General features: G+C 43.3%; 2 protein-coding genes across 5 annotated transcripts in view; one reads left to right on the top strand and one right to left on the bottom strand.

Annotated features, from left to right (window-relative positions):
• Window positions 1-243: 243 nt before the first annotated feature.
• Window positions 244-2,358, bottom strand: fut7 (fucosyltransferase 7). Its single transcript, XM_024294495.2, has 2 exons — window positions 1,825-2,358; window positions 244-1,614 (listed from the first exon to the last, which is right to left on the bottom strand). Exon 2 carries the CDS (start codon window positions 1,605-1,607, stop codon window positions 576-578), a length of 1,032 nt encoding a protein of 343 aa, XP_024150263.1. The 5' UTR covers window positions 1,608-1,614; window positions 1,825-2,358; the 3' UTR covers window positions 244-575.
• Window positions 2,359-4,795: 2,437 nt separating this feature from the next.
• abca2 (ATP-binding cassette, sub-family A (ABC1), member 2) overlaps window positions 4,796-13,663 on the top strand; it is a 75,019-nt gene continuing 66,151 nt past the window's right edge. For 3 of the 4 annotated variants that reach the window (XM_024294317.2, XM_024294318.2, XM_024294319.2), the window contains exon 1: window positions 4,796-5,066. In XM_024294317.2, coding sequence (XP_024150085.1) covers window positions 5,001-5,066 — 66 coding nt within the window. In that variant the 5' untranslated portion in view covers window positions 4,796-5,000. The remainder of the gene's footprint in view (window positions 5,067-13,663) is intronic. The other variant, XM_024294320.2, reaches the window with a different exon arrangement.

The raw sequence follows: 13,663 nt of genomic DNA, 5'->3' as shown, positions 1-13,663 counted from the left end.
TCAGTGATTTCAGCTATTAGCCTAAGTATTTTCAGTTGTCAATTTCAGTTATTTCAGCTTTAGCGTATTCATCTATCAATTTCAGCATCTTCAGTGGCCAATTTCTGCTTACAGGATTCACACTAGGATTATCACAGGTAATGCTATATATCTAGTTCATAATTATGTTTAAAAAGTTATGGTTTTAAAGTTTTAAAAATGTAGTTTGATAGTGTTCAATAAATGTTTATCCTGTTCGGCCCGTGACCTAAGGTGTGTTTCGGATTTTGGCCTCTTGTGTGATTGAGTTTGACACCCCTGGTCTAAAGAACTGGACTGTCCCAGTGATTTCTTTCCTGCTCCACTCAATGCTGATCACCTGGACCAGGTGTGTCCAGACAGTCAGAGCATCCCAGAGCAGGTATGCTGGAAAACAGGGAGAAATGGAGCCCTGTATCTCACCTCTGATGTAAAGGTCTCAGTAATGAAAGCAGATCACAGTTCTAAAGAGGATCTTTATTCTACTTTACCTCTTACACTGATTCATAAATGACAGGGTCTGTCCTGGTCTGGAGCGGCCCCCATCAGGTGAGGGACTACCCATGAACCCAGCCCTCCAGGTCCTGGTAGACTTTGGTGGCCAGCAGGCTGGGATAACGTACACAGATGTGACAAAGCCGCTCCCTCCAGTCGGTGAGGGTCCTGATGGTGTGGGTGTGATGCCACTGCAGGTAGCCCTCGTAGACCTGCCGGTCTGCAGCCACGTGCTTCAGATAGGTGGCCAGCTCAGCGGTGCTCCTGAAGTCAGACACGTGGATGAAGGAGTGAGGTGGGGCCACTGCCTCATAGGTGGCCCTGCTGGGGCCCAGGACTACAGGAACGGCTCCTGACTGGAAGGCATTCCTCCACAGCTTCTCACTGATGTAGTCTGTTGCCTCCGAGTTCTCAAAGGCCAGATAGAATAGACAGTTTGAGATGGTGGGGAGCAGCATGTGGTCTGGCAGCGGATTCTTCTTCCACTTTCCAAACACTTCAATAGGGATGTCCTTCTTCAGACTTTGGTAAACACTAGCTCGAGCCTGACTGGGCTTGTATTTGCTGACCAGCCAGCAGGCGAAGTAGGAGCGGTTTGTTGCAGTTTGGAAGCTTAACCTGTGAACTCCTGGCACCGTTTTCCCATATGGGATGGGGATGTCTGCATCCCGCCTGTAGCTCATGGTCCAGTTGAAGACGCCATTGAGCTGCCGTAGATTGGCGTTGTTGACTGGAGGCTCCAGAGACATCCAGACCCATCTCTGCCAAGCCGAGCGATGCAGCGGGAGGGCAGATGCCCCACTGCTCAGCTCCTGATGGTGGAACACCACCACATCCACTGAGGGAAGCGCATCGGCGTCATCCGTCAGGAAGCAGTGGCTGATGCTGTACACTGAAAGACATTTGTCCCCCTTCAGGCTGTAAGATCGGCTGAACGGCCAGTGCCACAGCAGGACGTGGATGCCTCTCTGAGGAGCGTGCAGACGGGGCTGAGGCGGGCCGGGCTTCAGGTTGAACAGGCCGGGATAAGGCAGCTGGGAGAGGCAGCTGAGAAGCAGCAGAAGGCAAAGAATCCGGACTTCAGACCTGATCATGGCTTCACTGCAGATAAGGAAAGCAAAGAAGAAACCGGCTTACACATACGGTCATCATTTCAGCCAAACAAAAACCTCACAGAACCTCAAACAACCCCAAGACATTCAAACCTTTTTTCTGGAAGATGAAATTCTTTAGATTTTTTTCCCACACGAATCTTCTAATTTAAAAAAGTCAACATTGAAAACACAAACTGGAGAATTCAGTTCTTGATACCCTGCATCCTTTTCTCCTGAGTTCCATCCAGCATGAGCCTCTGTGGGGCGCCCTGCATGTTCCAGAAGACCCACGTCCACAAACTGAGGTCAAGAAGAACTTTCCAGGTGCCAGGACACGTTTGCTTCACTTTAAACCATAAGATTGGCCAATGATGAAATATAAAAAGTGTCTGGGAAGCCAGCACTTACCTTGATGAGACGGATCTTCGGGGGTGCTGTCAGGATGGCACTGCTCTGCAAACTGTAGAATGTCAAGGAAATCCTGCTCCACCAAATTTAGACTCATGCCTTGCTCAACGTGCCTGCTGGTTGTGGTCAGCGGCAGTGTCACAACGTTTCTCTCAGTTTCAAACATGAGTATGCACCAGCTCAGAGCCATGCCAGCACGGGAGTGTTCACTTTCACATTTACTAAGACCTGAGGGCTTAACCCTTTTAACACCTGAGGTGTCATCGGTGACGCTTAAACACAAAATCTTTAGCATACTGGAACTTTTCATCTGTTAACACGATCAACATAATTGTAGTAGATTCTAAAGGAGAAAAGCGGCGCAACCTCCACCCAACCAGAGATCCATGTTGGTTCCATCACTCCAAACTGTTCAAGAATGTTTCTTATTGGTTCCTGTGGGGAAAACAGCTGGCTGAACGCTTCTGCCAGGATTGCTGAGAGCAGCAGCCTCTAGAACGTGTAGTCAACCAGTTACAAACATGTAAACCACAACTGGTCTTCCTCTTCCTGGTTTTCTGCTCTGCAGAGGAAATAGGCACAGTGTAGCATTGCTGCTGTTGGCACAAACAACCCCATAACTGCTGAACCAGCTTCTCCATCCACCTGAAGGCGTGTTCTCTTTAAAGGTCTGCATCACAGATGTTCACTTACTGCAGGGTCACATCACTCTCTGAACCAACCGTAACTTCTGTGCAGACGGCTGCATTTAGTGGGAGAGAACCCCAATGAGGACATTGGTTGTGGAAATCTCCGTATGTCAACAGGTTTGGTGAGAAGCAAAGAAATTAAGCAGCACTGAAACATGGCCGCATCACCCGTGTGTGTAACTTACATTGTCCTTATGGCTTCTTCACGATACACTGGCTCAGTGGCTCAGGTGGAGGAGCAGATTGGGCAACGGTCAAAGTATTGGTGGTTCAATCCCTGGTTCCCCCAGCCAACCGTCGCCGTGTCCCTGGGCAAGACGCATCCCCCTCCCAGTGTGGCTCCACTGGTGTCTGCATGACCCGGTGATGGTCAAAGGGGCTGTAGGCGGGTACTGGCAGCCACGCCTCTGTCAGTCTGCTCCAAGACTACATCAGTAGTTTACCATCACCAAGTATGAATGAGGAGAGAATGAATAAAAGATACACACCGTAAGTGCTTTGAGTGTCTGGAAAAGAGCAGAGAAATCTAATCATTATTATTACCACGTGCAGGACAATGGAACGTATTCCATTTTAATGATGTCCCTTAAAGTGGCCACGTGACGGGCCTCAAGAGAACTGCAACACACACCTGATCTCCCCATTCTGATGAAAGTTGTGTAGACCTGTTTGATGCTTTTAACTTGATATTGTGGCATTTTCTGATGATGGAGGACATGTATAAAGAAAATTATGCTCCAAATGGCATTTCTGAGTATGTCTGTTCAAATCGTTGTGGATCAGGAGCAGTAGAGTTTCTCTGTTGGCATCCACAAGTTCATGAGGTCATGGAGCAATTTTTTAGGCAATTATGGCAAATTTGTTACCTTGGAGAAAAAATTTCTTCAGCAAGTCAGATGGATACTGAAAATTAATGTTCTTTTGTATGACTGTTTGTTTTGACAACACTAAAATCAGAAAAGAGTCTGAGCTTCAGAAGATTCTCTGTCCATCATCACTGTAACCACACACTTTGGGTCACAGGGTTCAAGCACTCCCCTCTGATTACATACAGACGTGGACAAAAGTGTTGGTACCCCTCAGTTAAAGAAGGACAAACCCACAATTCTCACTGAAATCCCTTGAAACTTACAAAAGTAACAATAAATCAATTTTTTTTTTAAATTAAACAATCAAAATCAGCCATCACTTTTGAATTGTTGATCAACATACTTATTTAAAAAAACAAAGTAATGAAACAGGCCTGGACAAAAATGATGGTACCTCAATAAAAGATTGAAAACTATTTGACCAGAGTGACATGATTAACTCAGGTGTGTCCTTTAATTGACATCACAGGTGTTTTATTTATTGTTACTTTTGGAAGTTTTGAGGTTTGGAACAATCTCCCTGAAAATGTGAGACATGCCACAAGTCTGAAAATGTTCAAATCCAAGATGAAAACGTTTTTAGTTAGCAATGTGTTTTAAAATGGGAACTATTTTATGTGTATGTTTTTAATATTTTAAATTTCTGAATTTTAATCTTGTTGACTTTTATGATTTTACTTGTGTTTTATCAATAGATTTTTGTTTCCTTTTGTGATTTTTTAATTGTTTTTGTACAGCACTTTGAATTGCCTTGGGTAGGAATTGTGCTTTATAAATAAACTTGCTTGCTTGCTTGCTTCATGTGATGGACTGGTGAACCTTCCAGGGTAATCCTCACCTTCACCCAATAGTAGCTGGGATAGGCTCCAGCAACCTTGGGTTTTTTTTCAAAAGGGATTTCAGGGGTTAGGTAAATGGATGGATGGGATTATCTTTACATTAACAGCAACTACACGTTGTTTTTTTTAATTAATGCATTTTGACATACCTGTTTGCTCATCTTTGTAGGTCTTAGTTACTTTTTTTAATGATTTATTCAGTTTTCGGCCGGGATGAAAAGCGCTCTGAATCCCCGTCACCAGTTCTGATGGGAGTTTCTCTTTCATGTGAGCAGAAAAACTAAGTTTCCATCTGGTGATGGAACATTTTCACCAGATAAGTTTTTACATAATGGCGCGCGAGGGGAGGGGGGCCGGAAGTGCCCCCCTCCCCTCGCGCGCGCTGGTGAGCTGCGCTCGGAGGATGGGAGAAGGCGGAAGCAGCTCCAACTGTCACCGGCTCACAGGCGTCGTTCGGCCGCCTCTGATCCAGCGCAGAGCGGGTCCGTGCGGGATGAGGTCCCGCAGTGGAGTCACGCGCAGCCGCAGAGCGCCGCCGCGGTGCTGAGTCGTTGAGGCGGGAAGTGGGAGCGGGACTCGGGGGTCGGGATGGGGTTCCTCCACCAGCTCCACCTCCTCCTGTGGAAGAACGTCTCCCTGAAAAGACGGGGGCCGGTAAGCTGCTGCTCCGCCAGGGGCGCTGTTCGTTTGTTTTGGTCGCTGCTCCATTTCCCGCAGCCCCGGTTCGGGCTGAGTCCGTCCGGACCGGGGCTGCTGCTGCTGCTGCGGCAAACAGGTTGTTTATCTTAAATTCGGGAGTGGGGTCCAACAGCTTCATTCAACATCCAACCTGTTGGATCAACCAGACACTGACCCAAATATGCTATGCAGTCTCTTCCTGCGCGTGCGTGGATGATGTCAAACGACTGACAGCTGTGGATGAGGAAGTTCAGAGTCCAGGTTTATCCTGTGCGTGTAACACCTGCCTGTGTTTGTTTAGAGGGAGGAGCATCACTGCAGGGTTTCATCCACAGGTGGGGGGCCACAGCCCTGGGTGGGGTGGGGTGGGGTGGGGGGTTGAACTTGAACTATCCAGATGATCAGGTAGGGCTGGACGGATGCCTGATGGCTTCTGAGGACCACCGTTTGACTCCCCCAGCACTGTGGTCATATGACTTTTTGTTTGGCTCATCTGAAGGCAGTTCACCTGCAGATGTTCACCTGCGGATGTTCACCTGCAGATGTTCACCTGCAGCACTCTTGTCTCTGATGGTTAAGGTCACAGGTGAAGGACAGTGGGGATGCCTCACATTTGAGTGAAAGGAGATTGATTATAAATCTGACTCCAGCATTTGGCTTCATAGCATCAGTGCTGGTTGAGGTCACCACACACAATGTGATCTGATGTTTTTCTAAACAGGAAGCTTGCTGGGATGTCAGGGTCTAAAGCAGGAGTGTCAAACTCACAAAGGGCTAAAGTCCAAAACACACCTTAGGGCGCGGTCCGAACAGGATAAACAGTTGTTAAACACTCAAAAACTACATTTATGAAACTTTAAAACTGTAATGTTTTAACATTACTATGAACTAGATAAATAGCATTACCTGTGACAATGCTAGTGTGAATGCTGTAAGCTGAATTTGGCCGCCAGTTCTGATAGCTGAAGATGCTGAAATTGATAGTTAAAAATGCTGAAGCTGAGAGCTGAAAACGCTATAGTTGATAGCTGAAAAAGCAGAAGATTACCTATAAACCAAATTAGCCTAAAAAAAAAATTTTTGGGGACCCAAAACAACTAGCATGTAGCTGAAAAACAGCTGAACTTCAAAATAGCTTTAAAAAAATGGAAATAAGCCTAAATTAGCCAAAACAGCTAGCATGTAGCTGCAGTTTTAGGTAAACTCCAGAAGATCCTGAAAAAATCTTATTAAATGCAGAAATAGTCCAAAAAGCTAGCAGAATGCCAATTTTTAAACCTTCAAAACCATAAGTTTTTAACATAATTATGAATAATAAAAAGGCAGGAATATTATTACACAATAAATCAACTTAAACCTTAAATAACTTTAATATTTTACTTTTTATGAAAATATAATTTGTCAAAATAATACAAGTTAAAAAATGAGCACAAAATAACATCGGCCATAAATAACAATAAAATAAAATGATCTGGAGGGCCTGATAGAATTACCCGGAGGGCCGGATCCGGCCCCCGGGCCCTGACTTTCACTCATGTGTTCTAGAGCTTCTCTAAACTGCTGCCAAAGCGCCAAGATCCTGGAGGCTTTCTGTCTTCTCTAAATCTCCTTCAACCAGGCTTTGCAGAGCCTTGATGGTGACAGTCATTGAAGAAAGTTGTGTTTGATCAGGAGAACAGAAAAACATGGGTCCTGAAGGCCTGAAGCCCTAGTCTGAAGACCCACATGGATCCAGATGTTCTATTTAAACATGGATGGATCCCACAGAGCAGTTATGTTGCTGTCCTGCTGCTTTCCTTGCTTTGGTTTATCTACCTCAATTTATGTGACATCAGCGCCACCATTAGGAGCCACGGAGTAATGCCAAGTTCTGAGGAAGAACTGCACTCCAGTAAGAGAGTGTAAACAAAGGGATGATGGGATATCAGCAGAGGTTTACTTCTGTGCCAACAGTCCATCCGTCCATCCGTCCGTCCGTCCGTCCATCCATCCATCCATCCATCCATCCATCCATCCATCCTCTTAAGTTGCTGTGCCCCTTTTGGGGTCACAAGGTTGCTGGAGCCTAACCCTGCTACTGTTGTGCAAAGACTGGGTACACCCTGGAAAGGTCACCAGACTAGCGTAGGGCCACAATCACACTCCCATAGAGTCTCCCAGTCACACTTAGAGACAATTTGGAGTCATCAGTCTGTGAATCGTGTGTTTGGATGGTGGGAGGAAGCTGGAGAACCTGAAGAAACCACAGATTCACAGGGAGAGAACATGCAAACTCCAAACAGAAAGCTCCCAGCCAGGATTTGAACCAGGACTTTCTCATTGTGATGCGAGAGTGCTAACCACTGCTCAACGTGCAGCCCCCATTAAGAACTAAAAAGACGAAATTACTTAAAAAAACAATGCAGTTCATTGATAAAATTGATTAATCAATCGGAATCGATCTAAACGTAATAGATCAATAATTAATCCATAAAAGTAGAGATCGATCTAAAGCATAAAGCTAAAGTCTTCTAGCTTGATGCTAACGTTTAATGGAATTTCCCATAGGACAGTTAATGCTAACACTCAGTCGACCTAAACATACATTGATGACTAAATGAACATCTTTATAAACTCACAGGTACACATTTTCCAAACTCTTTTAAGGAAATATTTTTTTAAGGAACCATTTGTGATCTAAAACAGTTTTCTGTTCATACTTTCTTCTTCTGTAATAAGGTGTAATGCTATAGCATGATCGCCACCTAGTGGTCAAACTGAAACGTCCTACAGGAGAAGGAGAACAATGTTTACAATGTTAATGATCTGAACATTTTAGTTAGAACTTCTCCATCATGGCCTTCGATGGTGTTCATCAGAGAACTCCAGCTCCCTCCTTGCTTTTGTTTTTGACCAGTGTACTACAGAGAAGAATGAACGTTTCCAATACTCACTGCTTAAATGCCACCTCAAACCCTCTTTTCCCTCCATGTGAAGCTCCTTTAGAATCCCAGCAGGTGGTCTTCACCATGCTCACATGAATACTGTAGTGGTACTGGCTCTAGATTTTAATGGTCAACGAAACACATGAATCTCATGCTGTGAGTTTAGATTTAAGCCACCACCACTTTCAGCTTCGATTTGAGGTGGCCAGTTTAAATGTTGAGTCAATGGCACAGACGTGAATTGAGGCGATCTGAAGTCCCGCGGGGCGATTTGAGCGACTGGGGCAGCACGGCGGTCTAGCTGCAGCGAGATTTGAGTGATACGGCCAGAGTTCAAATCATTGACTGTAAAAATAAATGTTTTTTCTTATGCAGTCAATGGTTCAAATATTTAAATGTTCACCACATCCCATCAGCCAATGAGGAACTCCTCTTTGGGCACGTGACGTTTTCAGTGACTTGATCAGCTGGTAGAATACTAATCCAATGCAAGCGTTTTTGTCCTGCACACCTATTCCCTGGACCTGCGGCGGGGTTACCAGAGCTTGTCTGGGCGACTATTGGGCAGAGGCAGGATACAGTCTGGACAGATCAACAGCCTTTCGCACCCCACGGCGGAGCTCGCTCGATACGCCAGCAGACAGAGAGGCGCTGCCAGCTCGGTCTCCTGAACTTTGGGATATTTTTCTTATTTTCATTGAGACAAAAAAAATAAGTGCCCTTATTTTATTTTTGTGTTATTTTTCTCCTCTCAGGATAATTTGAGACAATGAGCTTCAAACTCAGTCACAGAAACACCACAGAGGCGCCTGTCATAGTAAACATCCCCCAGAGAGAGAATGAACTAGAATGAACCTCAGAATGATCTAATTCATGAACGCAGACATGTAGACGTGGAGCTGATGTTTTTGTAGAACTCTTCACAATAAATAAATCGGATTTCTCCACATCATCTGTGTCTTCCTTAACCCTTCCGCTCTCCTTGGCGTGTTTACAAGTGGGGTCATCTGGACCCCATGAGACAGTGCGTTTTTTTCAATGATTGTCAATCTTTACTGGTGTCCAATGACAGACATGAAGTCTTGTCCACCTTTGTCATGGAAGGGTTAACACCTCAATGTAAGGGTGGGGATCCGTAATGCTTGCTGTGGGAGCCCGGGGTGAGTGAGCTATCCAGACACCGCTCCATGTAGCGATCAAGCTAAAAACATTAGCTGGTTAGCTGGTAGCTCCTCGAACATGTAGTCGTGGCATCAAGCTCAGGCAGGCGGGGAACATCAAATTTGCCATGTGGTGAAAGAGGGGGCGGGACAATTGCGTTTGCTGTGGACGCAGCATTTGGTTGCTTTCATAGTAGGACTGTGTGGACTTTGTTTCAGAGGTGAACCAAACAGATGTATTCACAGCAGGAAGGTCCACTGGTCCTCCTCTCTATCATTTCATTCAGCTCATACTCTCATTGCACTCCACGCTCTAGCACCACCGTGACCCTGAAAAGGTTAGCAGGTCAAGAGAATGGATGGAAAAGACACAAACAGCTAAGCTAACTTGGAGCTAAAGAAGGCTAACCGTCAGACAACCGGAGCTTTAGTTAAAAAGAAAGAAAGAAAAATCTGAAACAGAGAGAAAGTTGGGGATTCTAATCCTACGGACCTTTTAATTGTTTTGTTTGTTTGTTTTTACATCAACAACAGTCTGCTGACCGCCTACTTTAGCTCTGAGTTAGCTTAGCTGTTTTTGATTTGTTATCCTCTTATTTTCAAATAATTTTGACAGACATGTTTTTCTAAACCATCTAATGAGTGTAGTGTCATGTCTGCTACTTCTTTTAGGTTTGTTTTCCAACACTTCTGGGTCTAAAAGGATCTGCTGCTAAAATGTTTTCACAATCAGCTGACAACCACAAAATGCAGTCAGAGATTGCTGTATTTTGATCTGTTTATGACATTTTCAATAGCTATGGGTATCAAGAACATTTCCCCGTTATGGCATCAATAATATTCTCTTTTTTTAGTTCAATAAATACACTTGAAAAGACATGTGCGGTTTGATTAATCCATGTTTCGGGACTCGATGAATAAGCCCGTGACCCCGTGACATATCTTAGACAGTTTGTGAACAGGAGAAATTTGTGTTCCAAGTTGAATTCAAAAGAGACATGTTAAACGTGAAACTAAATGTTGTATTCAGATTTTTTCTGCATAGTTGTGCACAAAATCTAAATGTGTGCGCAACTTTGTATTTGTGAATACAAATTTCTCTGCATAAATAGAATGTATTTATGAATACTCTTCTTTTTGGAAGCTCCGTTACCTCATACGGTTCATGCACTGTAAAACAAAATCAGGGTTTCATGTTTGATCTGCACCAGAAGCTTTCATAAATGCCAGTTGAGGCTGTAGAGCTAACCCTGGAGTCTGAACGCACCCCCAACCAAAGAAAGATGGACGTCTTCTGGAAACCCTCCTCCCCACAACTGAGCTGATGAACTCATCTCAACTCATGCTTCAAATTTCTCCCAAGAAAACCCCATAGGATCCTTTGAAACAGCATTTTGTCTACAATCCTGTGTCAAAATGTACTTACCGTGTTAGTAATAACTGATGTGTTTTTATGGGTAAAATAGATTTAAAATGAAATGACCTTTGCAGAAGAACATCATAAAGTGTAACCTTTCATGAAAAGTTTGTTCATGTTTTTTCCACATAAAGATCCATCACTGAGTGAGTGCATGAGACATTTTGACACAGTTGAGAGGAGGCTGTGCAGTCTTTACCAGAACAGTGGACATCAGTGAGGTGAGCGATAGACGTACACATGATAGCAGACCTGAGCAGCCCCCCCCACGGTGGCGTCCTCCATCAGTGTGACTCTGCACTTTGTTAAACATTTGAACCTGATCCAGACATTTATTGGCCTTTAGAGATCTTGGAGCTCCTCAGCGCCTTTATTTTGGCGATGTTGCTTTTAAAAATGTCTCTCCCCAAATTGCCAGATTTTTAATGCCCCCTCCAGCTTCGTCAGTGACCCAATCAGAGGAGTTGGAGTCGTTATGCTGAGGGGGTGGATCTGGGAGTATTTTTAGCACATCTACCTCAGAAAGTACACCCAGCTCCTGCTGAACTAATGCTTTAAAGCAGCAGCGTAAATGTTCTGTCCAGGTTTGTGTTCAGGAAGAGAAACGTGACTCAGCTGAAACCCTTTCAAGGCCCCATTTGGAGACTGCACACAGAAACACCTCACAGAAAGCAGGTGGGCATCATATATCCCGCAGAACAAGCGATTTCTTTTTCCTCTCTGAATTTGATCCATCTCTGTCTCTGGTTCACTTCCCTGGAGAAAGGAGGAAGCTCTCCATTATTTATGAGCTGTCTGAGCCTCTTTTTCCATGGTGAGCTGCCTGTGTGGCAGACACCGGCTAGAAACTTCTGCGCAGAGCTGCTCTGCATTTAGCCTGTTTGACGGTTGTGAGCGGGCTTTATCCGTCTGAAACCGCAGGCACATTTAATTCATGTGGAAAGGCTTTTTTAAATTGGGTCAAACTGCTGGCTGCACCGCGCTGCTCCGCTGACATTGCTGCATGCTCCCTGTTTGTCCTGCATCCAGATGTTCAAGGCTTTCTCTGTGATCTCCTGTGGAGCACTCAGCAAAATTACTGATTCACATCCAAGACTTAGCAATAGCATGTTTCTAAAAGTCTTTAAAGCTGAGAGTAATCCAGCGTTACCCCTCATTCGGTATACAGATCCAAACGGTATCATTTGATTCTGGTTTCTGATCAAAGCGGCTTCTTTTCCTCAATGGATTGGGTCATATTTATAACAGACTTCTTAAACTATTTGATTTGAATTAATGAATATAAATGCTTAAATAGCTTCTTCAGTCATTTCATTTATTCCTTCAATGTTTTTATCTCTTCATTTGTGTGTGTAAAGAGAAACCTTTTGTTTTTGTTTGTTTTTCTAACATAGTCAGTATAGATAGGCACTAATGTGGATCTGTTGATGTGACCTTGTCGCAGTAATCTTTAGGACTGCAGATAAACCATAAGCAAACATTGAGCTAAGCTGATATTCGCAGAAGGGGCACACAGAAACCTGAAGTCTACACTTACACTGTTTTTCAATAATTTGGGGTCTGTTGCACCCCGGTCTTTTATTCGGGAGAAGATTGAACTAAAAAAATGAAGAAATAACAAGTTAAAGATTAACAATATTTAATAAAGTTTCACATTCAACAAAGTTTACCTTCAGCGTGCTGGACCACAAGTTTCTGCTTTTTGCTCTCAAGTGACGAGCTACGCCCCTTAGGACGTCCCTGTGTCAGGGGTCGGCAACCTTTAACAGGAAAAGAGCCATTTGGACTCGTTTTCTACTGATCTAAGCCTAGAATGAGCCGTATAGTCTTACTTTAGACTCTAAGAAATTTGGATTTGCATTCATGACCCTTTTTTTTAAAAATAAATATGAATTATGTTTATTCTTTGGTACAAACAGAAGCAAAAATACAAAAATCAACCTAGCATCTCTCAAAATGTGATTTTTTTAATTTTTTTTTTACTTTTCAAAATTAAAGCTGCTCTGTGCCAAAATAACCTCAGATCAGCTCTGGAAAGCTTGTAACCAATGTTGTGCAGCATAAGAAAATATGTGCTTTTAACTTCTAAAAGATCAAACTTTTTACCAAAGTTTTTGCTTTGCATGTAAAATCTGTTCATTCTGGAGGTAGAGTTGATCAAACAAGACGTCTTCAGGTCAACAGGATGTAAAAACCTACATAGTTTATCATCTATGTGAACCTCAGACATCAATACATTTAACTAATCTAAATTAAATAAATGCTACTTAAGTAATCCTTGCTTTAAAAATTGACTTTTTTATTTATTTTTTTTGTTCTTTTTCCCCTCTTTGTCCTCAGCAGTCTTACTCTGCTGGGTTTTGTTATTTTAGTTTAGGGTTGGATCTTGGTAGTCTTAGTTTTCAGGCTTTGTTTATTTGTTTTCTTTAGGTAGTTTTGGTTAGACAACCATTATCAGGAGCTGCTGACTCTGACGGTCGACATGTCTGGATCAGCAGTCTCCATGACTTATTTATGATTTATGTTTGTCCATGGAGAGATGAAAGAGCGTCATGTGTGTAACGTGAGCTGCAGTGGTGTGTCTGCAGCTGGATGCAGAAAAATATTAGAGAGGGGTCACAATGTCAATCTTTATTCACTAAAATCTAAAATATACATATAAAAATACATTATTTTAATCTATTCTGCAACAGGTCACTTAGAAATGTTCAAAATTTTGAATGCAAAATACTATTTTTTTTAAATTAAGGTAATCAGAAATGCATTCTATACATCATTAATGTGGTAAATGATTAAAATGTCTATTTTAGTCGTAATTGTCTGGTTTTTGATGTTTTATCTACAAAGGTGACTAGAGGTCCATTTCCATCAACCGTTACTGCAGTGTTCTGATGGTACAATGTGTTTGCTCACTGTGTCAGGGGGCTAACAGATGCTAAGTAAACCCTTCAAAGAATATCTGAGAGTGGCTAACTAAAGAAAAGGATGAACATGGAAAAAAGAACACAGTCATCGGACAGAGGAGGATTAGAAAAAAGGGTTATGGACGGATGAATCAGTTTGAGGTGTTTG

Source organism: Oryzias melastigma, linkage group LG9 (assembly GCF_002922805.2).
Source record: "Oryzias melastigma strain HK-1 linkage group LG9, ASM292280v2, whole genome shotgun sequence".
Lineage (NCBI taxonomy): Eukaryota > Metazoa > Chordata > Actinopteri > Beloniformes > Adrianichthyidae > Oryzias > Oryzias melastigma.
The sequence above is the reverse complement of the archived record's forward strand: the minus strand, read 5'-3'. Positions and strand labels throughout refer to the sequence as shown.

Bases quoted from the DNA above. Each gene is read 5' to 3' on its own strand.
- fut7 (XM_024294495.2), bottom strand. From the start codon at position 1,607: ATGATCAGGTCTGAAGTCCGGATTCTTTGCCTTCTGCTGCTTCTCAGC.